At 50.2% G+C, this 18,852-nt stretch overlaps 2 protein-coding genes across 2 annotated transcripts; both read left to right on the top strand.

The window, feature by feature from the left end:
- Positions 1-10,894: 10,894 nt before the first annotated feature.
- On the top strand, positions 10,895-11,830 carry LOC311216337 (olfactory receptor 14C36-like; the record flags this gene model as incomplete). The annotated part of the gene is made up of 1 exon (XM_084297881.1): positions 10,895-11,830. One exon carries the CDS (start codon positions 10,895-10,897, stop codon positions 11,828-11,830), a length of 936 nt encoding a protein of 311 aa, XP_084154007.1.
- A 5,526-nt stretch (positions 11,831-17,356) lies between these two features.
- LOC311216336 (olfactory receptor 14C36-like) lies at positions 17,357-18,298 on the top strand (the record flags this gene model as incomplete). The annotated part of the gene is made up of 1 exon (XM_084297880.1): positions 17,357-18,298. One exon carries the CDS (start codon positions 17,357-17,359, stop codon positions 18,296-18,298), a length of 942 nt encoding a protein of 313 aa, XP_084154006.1.
- Between the last annotated feature and the right edge of the window lie 554 nt (positions 18,299-18,852).

Here is an 18,852-nt window from a genome sequence, read left to right as displayed (position 1 = left end):
GTCAACTTTGCAAGGAGCCGGGCAGTGCAACAAGGACTGGTGCTGGTGTCCAGACATCCAACTCCGCCTGCCTTGAGTGGCCACTTTGGCAGATGAAGACCTAATCATCAACAGTTCTTATGAACATTTTCCAAGAAAGACCTATGGAATGAAAAGATACATCTGCCTATTAATCCTGTCCTGTTAAATCCTTGTCCTGTTAAAGGACAAGGGATAATGATGAGAATGCTTGTATGCTAAAGTATGGGGATCTGAGTGTGACACAAATGTTATGGAATAAGGGGTGGAGGTTATACTGGGTCTGGCTGGAACGTTAACTTTTCCAGCAGCAGCCCATTCAGTGCCGTACTCTGTACTTGTAGCTGGAACAGCAGTGTTATCACACCAGGGTTGTGTCTACTGCTGAGCAGCACTGGCACAGCATTGGGCCTTTCTCTAACCCTCCTAGGGGGTGGGCAAAAAAGTGAGGAGAGAAACATCACTAGGGCAGCTGACCTAAACCAATCAAAGGGATATTCCATACCATGTGGTGTCACACTCAGCAATAAAAGGTGGAAACAGGAAGAAGAGGGGAGGGGTGGGCTCTCGTGGAGAAGACGTCGGTCCTCCTCTCGAACACCGGCTGCGTGCGTTGAGGCCTTGCTTCAAGGACGTGGTCAATCATCGCTCATTTGTGGGAAGTAGAGAGTAATTTCTTTCCTCTGCACTTCCATATCGCTTTCATTTATTTTGTTTGTTTGTTTTCCTCCCTTTTTCCCCTTTCCCTTTTATTTCCCCTTAGTTAAATTGTTTAGTTCATGGTAGTCTTTATTTAATTATTATAATTATTTCCCTTTAATTAAATTATCCTTATCTCAACCCGTGAGTTGTTCTTTGCTTTACTTCTCCCCCTCCTTATCTAAAGGAGGGGGAGTGAGAGAGCGGTTGTGGGGTTTAGCTGCCCAGCACGGTAAAACCACCACAGGTTGTTGTTCCCCAGGTGAGGAACCCCGCACAAAGAACTCCAGAAAACAGAAGAGCAGGGAGCAACCCCTTGGCTGTGTTCCTGATAGCACATTTGGAAGAGGTGTCCAGGCTTCTGGGTTTGCTCAGAGCAAGACTCTCCTGTTACTGTGGTGCTAGTAGGGAGGCAGCTATGACCCAGGGTTGCACAGTGCCTGCTGCTGCCTGCAGCCACAGGGATGCCACTGCAGAGAAAACAGGTCTGTCACCAAGGTACATGAGATCTGACAGCTTGTCCAAATAAAAGAGCACAGGAGAAAACACTGGAAGCCAGAAGAGAGCAGCAGCGAAAAGGCCACGTCCTGCTGCTGGCCATGGCCATGGCTCCAGAGAAGCAGCAGCCCCCACCCAAACTCCATGTAGCAGCTGGGCTCTTGGCCCTGAGCCCCTCCTGTGTGCTGGGGCTGCTCCCCCAGCTCCAGAGGGTATGGGAAGAGATGGCAGCTGATAAAAGTGTAGTTCTGATGTGTTGTTTTATTTTTTTTTTTTAATTGAGTTTTTCTACATAACCAGCTTCTTTCAGTAATTAGATGACTGGGTATGATGACTGAGTAGATGACTGTAAATGAAAAAGTAAAAATAGGAAAGTCAGGTAGCAGGTTAACGATAACATAATTTAAATCAAAACAAATAATTTGTAGAAAATATTTATAGAGAAAGATAGTAACAAAAATTTTCCTCACAGTTCCTGAAATAATCAGGGAACTCACAGACATTCATTGCAAAGAAACACGTATCCAAAGAGTTTCCTTACTGCATCCTTGAACTCCTGGTTCCTCATGCTGTAGATGAGGGGGTTCACTGCTGGAGGCACCACGGAGTACAGAAATGACACCACCAGGTCCAGGGATGGACAGGAAATAGAGGGGGGCTTCAGGTAGGCAAATATGGCAGTACTGACAAACAGGGAGACCACGGCCAGGTGAGGGAGGCAAGTGGAAAAGGCTTTGTGCCGGCCCTGCTCAGAGGGAATCCTCAGCACTGCCCTGAGGATCTGCACATAGGATAACATGATGAAAACAAAGCAACAAGGCTAAAGAAACACTAAACACAAGTGCCTCAACTTCCCTGAGGTAGGCATCTGAGCAGGAGAGCTTGAGGATCTGGGGGATTTCACAGAAGAACTGGTCCACAGCATTGCCGTGGCAGAGGGGCAGGGAAAATGTAGTGGCCGTGTGCAGGACAGCATTGAGAAAACCACTGCCCCAGGCAGCTGCTGCCATCTGGGCACAAGCTCTGCTGCCCACGAGGCTCCCATAGTGCAGGGGCTTGCAGATGGCAACGTAGCGGTCGTAGGCCATGACAGCGAGAAGGGAAAACTCTGAGCCAAAGAAGAAGACTAAAAAGAGAACTTGAGCAGCACATCCTTGATAGGAGATGGCCCTGGTGTCCCAGAGGGCATTGGCCATGGCTTTGGGCAGAGTGGTGGAGATGCAGCCCACGTCGAGGAGGGCGAGGTTGAGGAGGAAGAAGTACATGGGGGTGTGGAGGCGGTGGTGGCAGGCTACGGCGCTGAGGATGAGGCCGTTGCCCAGGAGGGCAGCCAGGTAGATGCCCAGGAAGAGCGCGAAGTGCAGGAGCTGCAGCTCACGCGTGTCTGTTTCACATTTCAGAGGAAAAATCATTCCATTTTTCATTTAATCCCTCCCAAATGATTCTCCACTTCCATTCAGTCTTTTGGCAGGTCCTTTTCATGACTTCTGGCTGGTGCTGCTAGAGGGTGTCACTAAGAGCACGGGACTTGCTGTGGGCAATGTGGGAGTCAGTCCTGCCCTAAGTTAGTGGTAAAGATCATATGGTGATTTTTCTTTTGTCTCTTTTGTGCTAGCAGCCCCACTGTACTCAAAGTAAAACCTTGTGTGTCATCAACGTGGTGATGGCTTCAGTGCAGTGTCCTTGAGAGAGCACATCAAGTCTGTGTGTTAGTCCTAGTGTCAACTGCCCTGTGCTGGTGTCTCTTTGACCTACTGGACAACTGCACTCCTATGTTTGCCTGAAACAAACCAGGACACTGCTGGGAGCAGAGACATTGAGGCTCAAAGTGCCCATCTCCAGACCCCTAAACCAGTCCCCGTACTCCCCTTCCTCCAAGCACACAGAAGGCTCACCCCATGGGCATGTGAAACCCCCATCCCCAGCCAGCCTGGGAACAAGACCAGCAGCAGCACGGCCAGCTGGAGAAGCCAGGAGGAATGCCAGCGTGCTGCTGCCAGGGGAGGCAAGGCCAGGGAGGGACAGACGGACACTCAGCAGACCCTCCTGTGCTGCAGCTCTGCCTGCAGACGAGGCAGCTCATGCTCAGTGCAGGTGATCTGTGCTCACCTCAAGCCAGTAGAGACCTCCCAAAGACAGGGCACTGGGCATTGGAGGGTTCGCAGCTCCTAAAGATCAGCTAGGATAAAACCTGAGAGGACCACAATGATGATGTTGGTGGAGTCTGTGGGCTGAGGTGTGGGAAGGGACTTCACGAAGTTCATTGATGAAATATTGATCCGTCATTGCAATGCTCTAGGAGTCTCAGTCTGCAGTACAAACCTGACCACCTATTACCATGAAACCAGCTTCCACTCTATCACAGGTATCTGCAAGCACAGGCTACAGAACAAGTCTTGCCATTCAGGTAGCCCCTGCCTTGGTCTTCCTTTTCAAAAATCCAATCATAAATGCCATTCTCTAAAACATCTTCTACTCCTTTCTGGAGAAACAGAGAGAACGACCCTGCCAGATGTTATCAGGCATCGGATGTGCCAGCTGTAGAAGACCCCTCTGGCAACCCCACCTGCAGTGCCCTGCTGCCAGAGCCTCACGGTGTCAAGAGCCTGCAGATGTGTCCTGCCACACGCTGCCCTCTGTTGTTGTGCTCCTCAGTGCCTCCAAGCCCTCTCTCCTTCTCTCCTCTCTGTGTGCCAGCTGCGGTCAGAGCCCCCAGCCCTGCTGCACTGTACAGAGGAGCTGCTCCTGGGCACAGCTGTCGCTCTGCAGCACTGCCTTTGCCAGGAGCTCCCCTTGGGCCCAGGAGCCCGGCCCAGCTCAGCAGCACAGCACCCGACCATGGCATCGCTTGCTCTGTGCCCTTGGGCTCCCTTGAGGTGTCCCCAAGGCCTCAGGGCTGACAGCTCCCCAAGGCAGCAGGGTCTCTGCTGGGGTGTGCTCACTGAGGCAGACTGAACTGATCATCTACTGCTCCTCTCTGAACACAAGATTTTTAGAATTGTGATTTGCGCTGTTGGACTGTGGTTGTCAAACATGATGTGCTTTAACCTGCCAGGCAGCTCAGCACCACACAGCTGTTAGCTCACACCAACCCCCCCACATGCTTATCGGTTGAGGTCAGGGCAGTTGAAAGGACTGAAATGGTAGAGAAAGAATTATAATAGCAATTATTTTTAGTACTATTATTGTTATGTACAAAGCAAGCTATACACAGTGCAATTGCTCATTGCTGACTGATGTCCAGCCTGTCCCCAACTGGTAGAACAGTGTGGTAACCATCTGCACCTGCTCTTCTTTGACCTTCAACAAGTCCACAAATGGAAGTGTCCTCCCAGGGACTGGGCAAGGTAGACAGCTCTTTAACATCCTCTCTCTTGAAGGCCGCTATCCCAAAACTCCAGCTGTACCCTTTTGGATCTTGGAAGTACCCTCTCGTGGGGAAGTCTATGTCAAGGTTTCATAGATTACATTCCTCTCCCTCCTTTCTTTTCTGGGCAGTAGTTCTCTTCCATTCTCAGGAGCCTGATTTTCACACCTACTGTTTTCTCCTGCATGTAGAGGCAACGGATCCTGGCAAAGGTTGGTGCTCTGGCCTAGCAAGAGCAGACCTGGGGGGTCTGGTCTAGTCTGGGGCCTGTCACAGTGGCTGGAGTGGCTGTGGGACATGTCAGAGGTGTTGGAATAGCTGCAGGGCCTGTCCCAGGGGTTGGAGTGACACTGACTGAGGCTCCCTTTGGAATTCCCTTTGGAATTGCCAAGGTGATAACCCCTCCTTTTCAAGCACTTCTGCAGTTTTTAAGGATTCTGCACGTGCTCAGGGGGGAAGTTCCAAAGCACTGGAGGTGCCCACTGCTCTAGGTGCCTGCCCAGATCCTCCCATGTTCCCTGCCACTCCTAAGTCTCCTGCCTTGGGGCAGGTCTCAGGAGGGCATTCTTCAAGAGCTGTTTATCCATAAACAATAGCTGAAAGACATTCTGGAGACATCACAGTAGGACCATCCCATGCGTATTCTGAGCTTTGTAGAGGTAGTGTAATTACCCTGGAGGAGAAGGGGGAGGTGTAGAAGTGGAGAAGTGTACATCCCTTTTCCTCCCCTAGATTGGCTCCCTGAAGCAAAATGGTCAAGAGTGTAGTTCTTAATAGTTTCTGAGTGATGGTTCCTGAGGAATGGAGGTGATGGCAATGCTCAGTACAAAGAACAGATTTGTCACATGACCAGTAATTTTCTAGATTCATAAGCCAGTGCTACACAACATAGCAAAATAACTTTAAACCAGACCCAGAAATGATAAACATCACAACAGGAACACATGCAGCACGTAATGTGCTATACAACACATTTCTGAAAACAAGCCCAACAGACCTGAAATCCAAAATGTTGACCTTGTGATCAGCAACTATTAAACTGGTCTAATGCTTATAATGTTTTAACTTTAGCACTCTGTGGTAAGATCTGTCATTATCTCAACCCTTCGTGCCCCACACTGGGTGCCAAAAAGACTGCTGTGGTTTAACGCGGCACTTAGAGTACATGGAATTATTTGATGAGGTCCAGAGGAGGGCCACAAAGGCGATCAAGGGGCTAGAGCACTTCTGCTATGAAGGCGTGCTGAGAGAACTGGTACTACTCAGCACTGGAGAAACCTTAGAGCAACCTTCCAGTGCTTAGAGAGGACCTACAGGAAAGCTGCGGAGACAGTCTTTGTCTGGGGGTTTAGGACAAGGAGTAATGACTTTAAACTAGAAGAGGTTAGGTTTAAATTAGATATATGGAATAAATTCTTTCCTCTGATGATGGTGAGGCATTGGAACAGGTTTCCTGGAAAAGCCGTGAATGTCCCATCCCTGGAAGTGTTCAAGGACAGGTTGGAATGAGTTTTGAGCAACCCGGTCTCGTAGGAGGATGGTTGGAATAAGAGGATCTTTAAGGTCCCTTCCAACCCAAACCATTCTATGACTCTATGTTCCCGTGTTTCTATGATTATCTGTGACACTGCTACCGTTGTCCTTGTGAAGCCCATAATGTCTCTCCTCAGAGATTTTAACCAAGATTTTTGGTTAGTCCAGCTGGCATCCTCTTACAAGTGGTGTCCCCCAAGGGTCGGTACTGGGACCTATATTGTTTAAGGTCTTTGTTGATGACCTAGATGAGGGGATTGAGTGTACCCTCAGTAAATCTGCAGATGACACCAAGTTGGGAGATAGTGATGATCCGCATGGGGGTAGGGTGGCCCATCAGAGGGACCTGGATAGGCCGGATTGCTAAGCTGAGGTGAATGGGATGAGGTTCAACAAAGCCAAGTGCAGGGTCCTGCACTTTGGCCACAATAACCCCATGCAATGCTATAGGCTTGGGGCAGAGTGCCTAGAAGACTGTGAAAAGGAAAAGAACCTGGGAGTGTTGATGGATGCTTGGCTGAACAAGAGCAAGCCATGTGCCCAGGTGCCCAAGAAGGCCAAGGGCATCCTGGCTTGTATTAGAATCCTGGCTGTACTCAGCTGTGGTGAGGCCACATCTCGAGTACTGCCTTCAGTTTTGGGCCTCTCATTACAAGAAGGACACTGAGGCGCTGGAACATGTCCAGAGAAAGGCAATTGAACTGTTGAGGGTTCTGGAGCACAGGTGTTATGAAGAGTGGCTGAGGGAACTGGAATTGTTTATTCTGGAGAAGAGGCTCAGGGGAGACCTCATTGCACTCTACAACTTCCTGAAGAGAGGTTGATGTAAGGCGGGGGTCAGCCTCTTCTCAGATAACTAATGATAGGACTTGGGAAAATGGCCACAAGTTGTGCCTAGGGAGATTTAGATTAGATATCACAAAAACCTTCTTCTCTCACAGAATAGTCAGGCACCGGAATGGTCTGCCCGGGGAGGTGGTGGAGTCACCAACCCTCGCAGTGTTCAAGAAGCACCAGGACAGGGTGCTAGGAGATATGACTTCATAACTTAGTGTGTAGAATTAGCGATAGTTGGACTAAATGATCCTGTAGGTCCTTTCCAACTTTGTGTCTCTATGATTTCTATGATTCTATGGTAGGACAAGGGGAGTGGTTTTAAACTTCAAGAGGGTAGATTTAGAGTAGATAGTCAGATGAAATTCTTGACTTGGAGGTGAGGCACTGGCACTTGTGCTGTGGCTCCAGAGGTCACCCAGGGGGAGTTTGGATCAGCCCATGCCCTTGTGTTTGAAGGAACAGCTGGTGAGAGTGGCAGGCAGCAGTGAAATCATGGGAAAAGCAGAGTGAGAGCAAGGTGGGGAAGAGAAGTGTCTGTCTGCAGCCTTCAGGGAAGTGTGGGACAGCACAGGAAAGCGTGCAGAGGAGAAGGCAGAGGGCTCTGACAAGAATGGAAGGCTGCAGCAGCACTGACATCTTTGTCCCCTTGGCCATGGCTTAGGAGGAGACGTGTTATACTCATGGCATTGGGACCATGAATTCTCCTTTCAACACTGTGCAAATGCTGGAAGGTGTCATACCATTGCCCTTCACATATGGTATTGTGGGCATCTCCCCCTACCCCACAAACCCCAGGAAGAGCCCTGAGTGAGACAGAGGGGTGCTGGGGGTGCAGAATCTCCCCCCCCCCCCAGTGGCTGGGGTCAGGCCTTGGCCCTTCTGCTTCACCAAAATAAACAGTGATTTTCTTAGCACACTGGTTTTGCCAATCTGTAATCATGGCCTCCAATTATCTGCCCTAACAATTCCCATGGGAGGCTTTGTGAGAAACAGAAAAGAATAGCCAACAGAGTATAGAGTATTCTAATACTACAAAATAGAGTAGCCAACAGAGGTGAGACAGGTACTCTGATATAATGACAGCCATCAGAAAGCTGATCCCAGTTAGATGACTGCTATGGAGAGGTCAGGAGTAGCCTGGCCAGGAGATATTTGAGATGTGGGGGAGGGAAGAGAAGGGAAGAGGAGCTCGGAACCTTAACTTTGTAGACGTTAGAGGGTTCCTGTGATGTTGATTCTGCTGTAACACTGACTTCAAGCAGTCATGTAGGGCCTGTAAATTATTTTTAACAGTAACAATAATCCCTCAACCTAAACATTAGTCCAACATCTTGACAGGAATCCACTATTGTAAAGCAGAACTCAAAATATCACCTGAAGAACAACTCAACCCGTAACCCGCTTTCCTTCCCTTTACTCTCTTGCTCACCATGATTCCTACACTTAACACTACCATTAAAATGCTCTATTTATCCCTAGACTTCTTGCCAGACCTAAACAAAACCCTAAACCTTAATGCTTGCCCATACCGTAACCAGAAACATGACACCACAAACAGAACACCAAATCTTCCAACAAAAACTTTGCTTAATCTCTAACCCAGTGTACTGGGTCTGGCTGGAATGTTAACTTTCCCGGCAGCAGCCCATTCAGTGCCGTACTCTGTACTTGTAGCTGGAACAGCAGTGTTATCACACCAGTGTTGTGTCTACTGCTGAGCAGCACTGGCACAGCATTGGGCCTTTCTCTAACCCTCCTAGGGAGTGGGCAAAAAGTGAGGAGAGAAACATCACTAGGGCAGCTGACCTAAACCAATCAAAGGGATATTCCATACCATGTGGTGTTGTTATAAATGGCTCAGGATTCAAATTAGGATTAAATAAAAAAATAGGATTTATTGAAAGAATATAAAGGAATAGAGGTAAGCAAACAGCGCTGGGTGCACCGGGAGTCTCCGCTCCACCAGGACGCACACCAGTTACATCAAGCAGCTGATTTTTATGCTCCTAGACTAATACATATTCATTACTACTTCTAAAAAAAATAGATTATTAAAATTAGCTTCCGGGGTGCAGTCCCTCCTACTGGAGCATGTGCAGTCTCCTCTGGGGTCTCTTCTGGGGGTCTCTAGGGGTCTTTCATGCTGAAGGCTCGTAGTCTTCCTCTCCACCTTTGTACTTACTGGGCACCATACCAAGTTTACCAAGTTTACAGAACATCCTCTTCAAGTCTTGTCTCCCAGCCGCCCTTCAGCTTCTTTCTCCTTCCCCTTTATCTCTTGGCCCCCCCTAACCAGATACCAAAGATCCACATAGTATCCCATAACAGTCACTAGTTGTTATCAGTTGTTCTGAAACTCCCAGACACACGAGTAATTAAAACATTCTTCCCCAGCCATTCACAGACACATCTATAGCAGTGTTAGAAATAGAAGTCTGGAATAACAAAAGCAAACAGGTTCATAAATTTAAGAAGTGATAAATTGACTAGAATGAGGAATGAGGGGGAGACCGGGACACACTGCAGCTGTGGTTCAAGAATTGAATTGCCAGTGCAGGGCCCAGAGGCAGACAGGATTCAAACAGAATTGTTCTTTATGGACACGAATTGTTAAAACATTCCTCACACTGTCAAGGAAAGGATCTCCCTTCCGAAGCACTTGGAGTCAAGGCCTGGCCCTTGTGCTTGATGACACACATCCAGTTTTCCTCCACATCAGTGTCACCTTGACATTGTCTTTGTCTCCTTGTCCTCACTGCCTCCAGGGTTCTGCTCTAACGAGCTCCAAGGGAGGCTGTGTCAGTGCTGGCCCTCAGGGGGACACTGCAGGAAACTTGCCTCTGACTTGGATTTCTGGAGAGATGTCTTCAATTGTCTCTGAGTGCCTGAGGTTCGTGGGCTCATCAGCAAAGCCCCCAGAGGGGTGATTGCAGTGCCTTGGGCTGGTGCTGTGCTGCTGAGCTGGGCCAGGCTCGTGGGACAGAGAGAGCTCGTGGCAAGAGGGCCGTGGTGCAGAGAGACAGCTGTGGCCAGGAGCAGCTCCTCTGCACAGCGCAGCAGGGCTGGGGGCACTGCCTGCAGAGACACAGTGCTTAAAGGCAGGCAGAAGTGGCAGGATGCACAGAGCTCACTGGGGGAGAACACTTCCCAGCCCTGAACCCGGTAAGTCTCTGGCTGGAGGGCAATGCAGCTGCAGTCCCTGGAGGAAGGAGAAGCCGGGGGTGCAGGCAGGGGTGTGCAGGGCTGCGGTGCAGAGCAGGGTCCCTGCACTCAGCCTGCCTGGGAGCCCAGGGGCTTGGGCAAAGAAAGGGCAGTGCAGGGGCTGCCTGAAAAGAGGAGGCACTTTTGGCACTCTCTGCCTGCCTCTTCCTGCTCTGATTGTGGGGCAGGCTCTATGTTAATGGGGTAGCTGTATTTGCACTGGTGACTGAGCTTCCTATTGCATTGAACTGAGACACAAACAGGTTAGTGATGAACGTGAGAATATCCCTTCTTTTCACTCTGCTTACAGACTGCACCAGGGCTTTTCTGAGCTGTTCTTTAGGACTTGCAGACAAGGAGATGTGGTTTTTCAGCACAACCTCTGTGTGCATCCATCCCGCAGGTGAGTGCTGCAAGCAGCCAGCAGCTGGGCACCAGGGGATGGATAGAGCAGCCCTCCTGGATGTGCCCTCTGGTTTAGGTGTGCCTCCACAGCAATGACATTAACCATTTCACTAGATTAGAGATGTCCCACTAGGGACTGATGGGCAGAAGTGATTGCTGTGTACAGGACGCTCAGCAAGCAGAAAGCAGGACTCCAGACAAGGAGATAGACAAAGGTCCTCTTGGAAATGGGTAATGTAAGGCTTTTACTGGGAATTTTAGTCAGAGACTTTACTCATAAGAGTTTATACTTTATATTTTCTTTCATTTCGCAGGCTCTATGTCCAAAGTCAGCAAATGCCCAACATCAGCTCTGTGAGCGAGTTCCTCCTGCTGGCATTCGCAGACACACGCGAGCTGCAGCTCCTGCACTTTGCGCTCTTCCTGGGCATCTACCTGGCTGCCCTCCTGGGCAACGGCCTCATCCTCAGCGCCGTAGCCTGCCACCACCGCCTGCACACCCCCATGTACTTCTTCCTCCTCAACCTCGCCCTCCTCGACCTGGGATCCATCTCCACCACTCTGCCCAAAGCCATGGCCAATGCCCTCTGGGACACCAGGGCCATCTCCTATCAAGGATGTGCTGCCCAACTCTTTCTCTTTGCTTTCTTGGTTGGAGCAGAATATTCCCTTCTCACTGTCATGGCCTATGACCGCTACGTTGCCATCTGCAAGCCCCTGCACTACGGGAGCCTCGTGGGCAGCAGAGCTTGTGCCCAGATGGCAGCAGCTGCCTGGGGCAGTGGCTTTCTCAATGCTGCCCTGCACACGGCCAACACATTTTCCCTGCCCCTCTGCCAAGGCAATGCTGTGGACCAGTTCTTCTGTGAAATCCCCCAGATCCTCAAGCTCTCCTGCTCAGATGCCTACCTCAGGGAAGCTGGGGCACTTGTTCTTACTGTTTCTTTATGCTTTGGTTGTTTTGTTTTCATTGTTTTCTCCTATGTGCAGATCTTCAGGGCAGTGCTGAGGATGCCCTCTTCTCAGGGCCGGCACAAAGCCTTTTCCACGTGCCTCCCTCACCTGGCTGTGGTCTCCCTCTTTGTCAGCACTGCCATGTTTGCCTATCTGAAACCCCCCTCCATCTCTTCCCCATCCATGGATCTTATTGTGTCAGTTCTCTACTCAGTTGTTCCTTCATCAGTGAACCCCCTCATCTACAGCATGAGGAACCAGGAGTTCAAGGATGCAGTAAGGAAACTGTTTGGATACATGCTTCTTTGCAATCAATAATGTTTGTGAGTTCCATGATTATTTCAGGAACTGTGAGGAAAATTTTTGTTACTATATTTCTCTATAAATATTTTCTACATTTTTTTTCTTTTGATTTAAATTATGTTATCCTTAACCTGCTACCTGATTTTCTTATTTCTATTTTTTCATTTATAGTGACCCAGTCATCTAATTATTGAAAGAAGCAGGTTATGTAGAGAAACATAACAAATTAAAAACAAAAACAAAACAAAACAAAACAAAAAAAAAACATCAGAACTACATTTTATCAGCTGCCATCTCTTTCCATCCCCTCTGGAGCTGGGGTAGCAGCCCCAGCACACAGGAGGGGCTCAGGGCCAAGAGCCCAGCTGCTACATGGAGTTTGGGTGGGGGCTGTTGCTTCTCTGGAGCCATGGCCATGGCCAGCAGCAGGACGTGGCCTTGTCACTGCTGCTCTCTTTTGGCTTTCAGTGTGTTCTCCTGTGCTCTTTTATTCGGATAAGCTGTCAGATCTCATAGGCCTTGGTGACAGTCCTGTTCTCTCTGCAGTGGCATCCCTGTGACTGCAGGCAGCAGCAGGCACTGTGCAGCCCTGGGTTACAGCTGGCCTCCCAGATAGCACCACAGTAACAGGAGGATCTTGCTCTGGGCAAACCCAGAAGCCTGGACGCCTCTCCAAAGCTGCTGCCAGGAACATAGCCAAGAGGTTGCTCCCTGCTCTTCTGTTTTCTGGGGTTCTAGTTCCGGGTTCTTCACCTGGGGCTCAACAACCCCAAACAGAGCTACAGGCTGGGAGATGAGTAGTTGGAGAGCTGCCTGGCAGAGAAGGACATGGGAGTACTGGTTGATAGTCGGCTGAATATGGGCCAGTAGTGTGCTCAGGTGGCCAAGAAGACCAACGGCATCCTGGATTGCATAAGAAGCAGTGTGGCCAGCAGGTCCAGGGAAGTGATTGTCCCCCTGTACTCAGCTCTGGTGAGGCCACACCTCGAGCACTGTGTTCAGGTTTGGGCCCCTCACTACAAGAAGGACATCGAGGCCCTGGAACATGTCCAGAGAAGGGCAACCAAACTGTTGAAGGGTATGGATAACAGGTCTTATGAGGAGTGGCTGTGAATGTTTAGTCTGGAGAAGAAGAGGGTCAGGGGAGACCTCATTGCACTCTACAACTTCCTGAAGGGAGGTTGATGTAAGGCGGGGGTTGGCCTCTTCTCTCAGATAACTAATGATAGGACTCGAGAAAATGGCCACAAGTTGTGCCTGGGGATGTTTAGATTAGATATCACAAAAAACTTTTTCTCTCAAAGAGTAGTCGGGAACTGGAATGGTCTGCTCAGGGAGGTGGCGGAGTCACTGACCCTCAGTGTTCAAGAAGCACCAGGACAGGGTGCTAGGAGATATGGCTCAGTAGCTTAGTGGGTAGTATTAATGATGGGAAGGTTGGACTAAATGGTCTTGTAGGTCCTTTCCAAATTTGTGTTTTTATGATTTCTATGATTCTATCATAGGACAAGGGGAATGGTTTTAAACTTAAATAGGGTAGATTTAGATTCGATAGTCAGATTAAATTCTTGACTTAAAGGTGAGGCACTGGCACTTGTGCTGTGGGTCCAGAGGTCACCTAGGGGGGGTTTGGATCAGCCCATGCCCTTGTGTTTGAAGGAACAGCTGGCGAGAGTGGAGAAGCAGCAGTGAAATCATGGGAAAAGCAGAGTGAGAGCAAGGTGGGGAAGAGAAGTGTCTGTCTGCAGCCTTCAGGGAAGTGTGGGACAGCACAGGAAAGCGTACAGAGGAGTAGGCAGAGGGCTCTGACAAGAATGGAAGGCTGCAGCAGCACTGACATCTTTGTCCCCTTAGCTGTGGGTTGTGAGGAGACGTATTATACTCATGGCATTGGGACCATGTATTCTCCTTTATTCCTGTGCAAACACTGGAAAGTTTCATATCATTGTCCTTCACATGATATCAAGGGCATCGTGCCCTACCCCACAGACCCCAGACCCTCTGATATAATGACAACCATCAGTAAACTGATCCCAGTTAGATGACTGATATGCGGAGGTCAGGAGTAGCTTGGCCAGGAGAGATGTCAGATTTGGGGGAAGGAAGAGGAAGGGAAGAGGAGCTCGGAAGCTTACCTTTGTAGAGGTAAGAGGGTTCATGTAATGTTGATGCTGCTGTAACACTGACTTCAGTCTTCCAAGGCCTGTAAACAATAACAATAATCTCTCAACCTAAACATTAGTGCAACATCCTGACAGGAATCCACTATTGTAAAGCAGAACTCAAAATATCACCTCAAGAAAAACTCAGCGCATAGCCCCTTTCCCTTGCGTTTACTCTCTTGCTCACCCTAATCCTTGCCCGTAACACTAAAATTAAAATGCTCTATTTATCCCTAGACCTCTTGCCAGACCTAAACAAAACCCTAAACCATAATGCTTGCCCATACCCTAACCAGAGACCTGACACCACAAACAGAACAGCAAACCTTCCAACTAAAACTTTGTTTACTCTCTAAACCAGAAAGGTGAGCCCCAGTCCATAGAGGACAAGAGAGAGGTGAGCTCTGCCTCAGGATCTCCTGCCCCAGCAGCAGGAATGTGACTGTGGCAGGGACTCTGAGGTCACTTCTGTCTCTGCACTTGATAGGGCAGCAGCAGGAACCTGTCACGGAAAGGGACTGGGAGGTCACTTGTTTCTGGAGGTGGCAGGTCAGCCTTGTCTTCTCCCTGGGAGCTGCACTTTTGGGCTGACATATGGCAGTGGCCCTGCTAGGCCAGCAGAAGGCACCTGCTTGGCATGCTGACTGGGGGATCCCCTCTGCCCCCAGAGCCTGGAGGACCCAGACAGAAAGGAGACCCCCAGATGGGTTGTCCTGTCCGTTCTGCTTGAGTCCATGACTGGGCAGCAGCAGGCACAAGGCTTGGCTGTGTCTAGCCAAGAAGCTGCAAGGCCAGCAGCAGGCCCCTGGCTTGGAAGCTGCTCCTGAGGTGACTTGTGTCTGGTTGGCTGAGAGGCCACAAGGAGCCTGCTGGGTTGGGCTGCCTACTTCAGGAGTGGTTTCCTCCCTGATGGAGTGTTCTTTGGTAGTAGGAAAGAGAAGCAGAAAAAAACTACCATGAATCGTGCCCTGGAAGGTTGGCACTGGCCATGAGGAGGAAGAAATCTCCAGGGGAAAAAGCTGGTCTTTCTGATGGAGACTGAGGCAAAGAAGGAATTAAGTACCTCAGCCTTTACCTCCTTTCTTGTCACCAGCTTTCCCCCCACATCCAATAAAGGATGATGATTCTCCTTAATCCTCCTTTATTTGGAGTTTATATATAAACAGTTTTTGTTTCTTTGACATAAATATACAGATGGAGCTCCAGCTGGGCTTTGGCCCTTCTACTTTTCACCTGCACAGCCCCGTAACGTTCAGGACACAGCTCCAGACAAACTGACAGCTTGCATGATGAGGAAGTACAGAAGAGGTGGAACCTGGCAGCCTTCCATCCCCTACCCTTCTGTGACTCTGTGCTGCAATTGCATTCAACTGGTTACTCCTGTGTTATCCAAACTTTCCTGCAACTCCTGCTGCTGTTGTCTTGTCAGAGACAGCACAATCACAGAAAGGTTGAACCATCTGTGTACAGACATTAACAGCTGAGAGAATGAAACATCAGTGCTGTGCATACAAGCAGTGGTGCCTGCTCACCAGGAACCAGGCCAGCTTCCTACAGTGCTGCCTTATGAGGAGCATGGCCACCAAGAAGATCTGAGTTACCATACTCAGCTCAGACCCGGTGTGACACCAAATGGACAAGTGCCTACAACTAGCTGGTAAAGAGGTGAAAGTCTGGGAGTCCCTAGGACAGCCTGGGGTGGAGAGGAGCAAGGATTCTACCAAGGCTGAAAGTCCCAAAACTGAGGCCTGACTGAAACTCACTGCCACCGAGGCCTGTGAAGAGACATCTTGATAATGAGCACAAGGTCCTCATTATCTCTGTGCATGCACCCATGAAGCAGGCAGAGGTCGTGCCATTCTCCTGCACTTGGCCATGCACATCCCCATCTCCTACTGCCCCATGAAGAGCCCTGAGCAAGGTGTGAAGGGCAAGGATCTCCCTTCCCAGGGGACAGGGGTCAAGGTCTGGCCCTTGTGCCTGGTGAAATACATCCAATTTGTCCACACATCAGCGTCATCTTCACATTGCCTTTGTCTCCTTGTCCTCACTGCCTCCAGGGTTCTGCTCTAACGAGCTCCAAGGGAGGCTGTGTCAGTGCTGGCCCTCAGGGGGACACAACAGGAAACTTGGACTTCTGGAGAGATATCTTCAATTGTCTCTGAGTGCCTGAGGTTCGTGGGCTCATCAGCAAAGCCCCCAGAGGGGTGATTGCAGTGCCTTGGGCTGGTGCTGTGCTGCTGAGCTGGGCCGGGCTCGTGGGACAGAGAGAGCTCGTGGCAAGAGGGCCGTGGTGCAGAGAGACAGCTGTGGCCAGGAGCAGCTCCTCTGCACAGCGCAGCAGGGCTGGGGGCTCTGACCGCAGGCACCCAGGCAGAAAGAGATTCCAGGCAGCATGGAGGCTGTGGGCAGAGGAGAGCTCAGTGCAGGAGAATCCTTCACAGCTCTGTCCACAGTAAGTCTCTGGCTGCAGAATGGTGCAGGGCAGGTTCCTGGAAGCGGCTCCTGGATTCGGGATGTCTCTGCATGTCCAGGAGCTGCCAGGATTCCTCTCGTGGCTTCTGCGTGTGGAGAAGGTGCTGCAGGGCAGCTGCAGGGGTGCCCAGGGCTGTGGTGCAGAGCAGGGTCCCTGCTGTGCCCCAGGGGCTGTGTGCTGGGGCAGGGCCTCTGCCGCCTGCCAGGCTCAGCACTCAGCCTTCCCGGGGAGCTGCCCAGGGGCTGCGGGGAGAAGCTGTGGGTGGAAGGAGCCCCCCCAGCAGGGCAGGGCAGGGCAGGATCCTGCTGCTGCCCACAGCCTGCTGCCTGGGGCAGGCTGCTCACAGCCCCACACCTCCCCAGGGCACTGCATTGCAGAACTGTCCGGCGAGAGCTACCTGAAGGCAGTGCACTTTTTAGAATCTGCTTCATTTTCCTGCCCACGTGCTGAGGCAGAAGGATGGTCATGGAGTTGGAACATCTGTAGCAGAGACTAAGGCTCCTTGAGCATTGCTGTTGCTCTGAGGCACCTTACATACCTCAGCACAGAGACAGTACTGACATCACCTTTGTTGTTTCTTAGGGAATTATTTGACCTTCTCCTCATGTCTGTGACCCGTGGACTTCACAGATCACTCCAGGTTCCCTTTTACCTGTTGCTGTATCCCAGGACTAACTGCTGCAGAGCCCACAGCACAGCTCCCTGCCTCTTGTGGCACCCTCAGAGCACCAAGCAGAGGTAAGCCAGGCAGCTACAGAAAGCTCTTCCAGTGAAAGAAATGTGAAAGATTGTGTTGTGTGTAACTGTTCTATGAGACATGTAATGTATTTTGGTCAGAGAAGTCCTTCAATTTTACAATGTCATTTATTCTTTTGGACAGACTACTTTGCCCAGGGGCAATAAATGTGTAACAGCAGCTCCATCACCGAGTTCCTCCTGCTGGCATTCGCAGACACGCGCGAGCTGCAGCTCCTGAACTTCGCGCTCTTGCTGGGCATCTACCTGGCTGCCCTCCTGGGCAACGGCCTCATCCTCAGTGCCATAGCCCACAACCACCGCCTCCACACCCCCATGTACTTCTTCCTCCTCAACCTCGCCCTCCTCGACCTGAGCTGCATCTCCACCACTCTGCCCAAAGCCATGGCCAATGCCCTCTGGGACACCAGGGCCATCTCCTATCAAGGATGTGCTGCACAGGTCTTTCTGTTTCTCTTCTTCATATCAGCAGAATTTTATCTTCTCACAGTCATGGCCTACGATCGCTACGTTGCCATCTGCAAGCCCCTGCACTACGGGAGCCTCGTGGGCAGCAGAGCTTGTGCCCAGATGGCAGCAGCTGCCTGGGGCAGTGGCTTTCTCAATGCTCTCATGGAAACTGCCAATACATTTTCCCTGCCCCTCTGCCATGGCAATGCTGTGGACCAGTTCTTCTGTGAAATCCCCTACATCCTTAAACTTTCCTGCTTGAACTCCTACCCAAGGGAAGTAGGGCTTCTTGTGGTTAGTGCCTTTTTTGGTATTGGATGCTTTTCTTTTATTGCTTTATCCTACATACACATCTTCAGAGCTGTGTTGAGGATGCCCTCTGAGCAGGGCCGGCACAAAGCCTTTTCCACGTGCCTCCCTCACCTCGCTTCCATCTCCCTGTTCCTCAGCACACTCATGTTTGTCTACCTGAAGCCCCCCTCTGTGTCCCTCCCAGTCCTGGACCTGGTGGTTTCATTTCTGTACACAGTGATACTTCCCACACTGAATCCACTAATCTACAGCATGAGGAACCAGGAGCTCAAAGTTGCACTCAGGAAATTAATGACTAGATATGTTTCAAAAGCAACAATCTGCTAAATTTTTGCATGTGACTCGTTATGTGACATCACATTACTTCTGTCTTCTCTTGCTTTTCTGGTTGTGCTTATTCTTGCTTCTGTTTTGTTTACTTTTGGTTAGTATTCTTTTCTTTGTTTGCTTTTAAAGTAGCTTTAATTCTCCTAATGTTGCCCACAAAAATAATAGAATCATGATGGCTGGAAAAGAATCATTATGGTGTTGCCCTCCAACACCATCTAGTCCTACCGTTCCCCAACCACCAATATTACCCACAAACCATGTTCCCAGATAACACTCCCAACCTTTCCTTCAAAACCCCCAGGAACGGTGACTCCTCCATCTCCCTGGGAAACCTGTTCCAATGCCTATCCACTCTTTTTGAGTGGAAATTTCTTGTAATAATTCATCCCACTCGCACTTCAGTGTCTCTCAGACACTCTCTGGTGTCGCTCAGCCTGTGTCCCTCCAGGCCAGTCTTTCTGCCCAGGCCAGAGCAAGAGTCCTGGCCCAGCCCCAGTGCACCCTGCCCCGGGCAGGTGGCTACACAGACATCTTGCTCTTTCTCCCCTCTG

The sequence above is a fragment of the Netta rufina genome, assembly GCF_964035555.1.
Source record: "Netta rufina genome assembly, chromosome: 18".
Lineage (NCBI taxonomy): Eukaryota > Metazoa > Chordata > Aves > Anseriformes > Anatidae > Netta > Netta rufina.
Note: the sequence above shows the minus strand (reverse complement) of the source record. Positions and strands in the feature narration are given on the sequence as shown.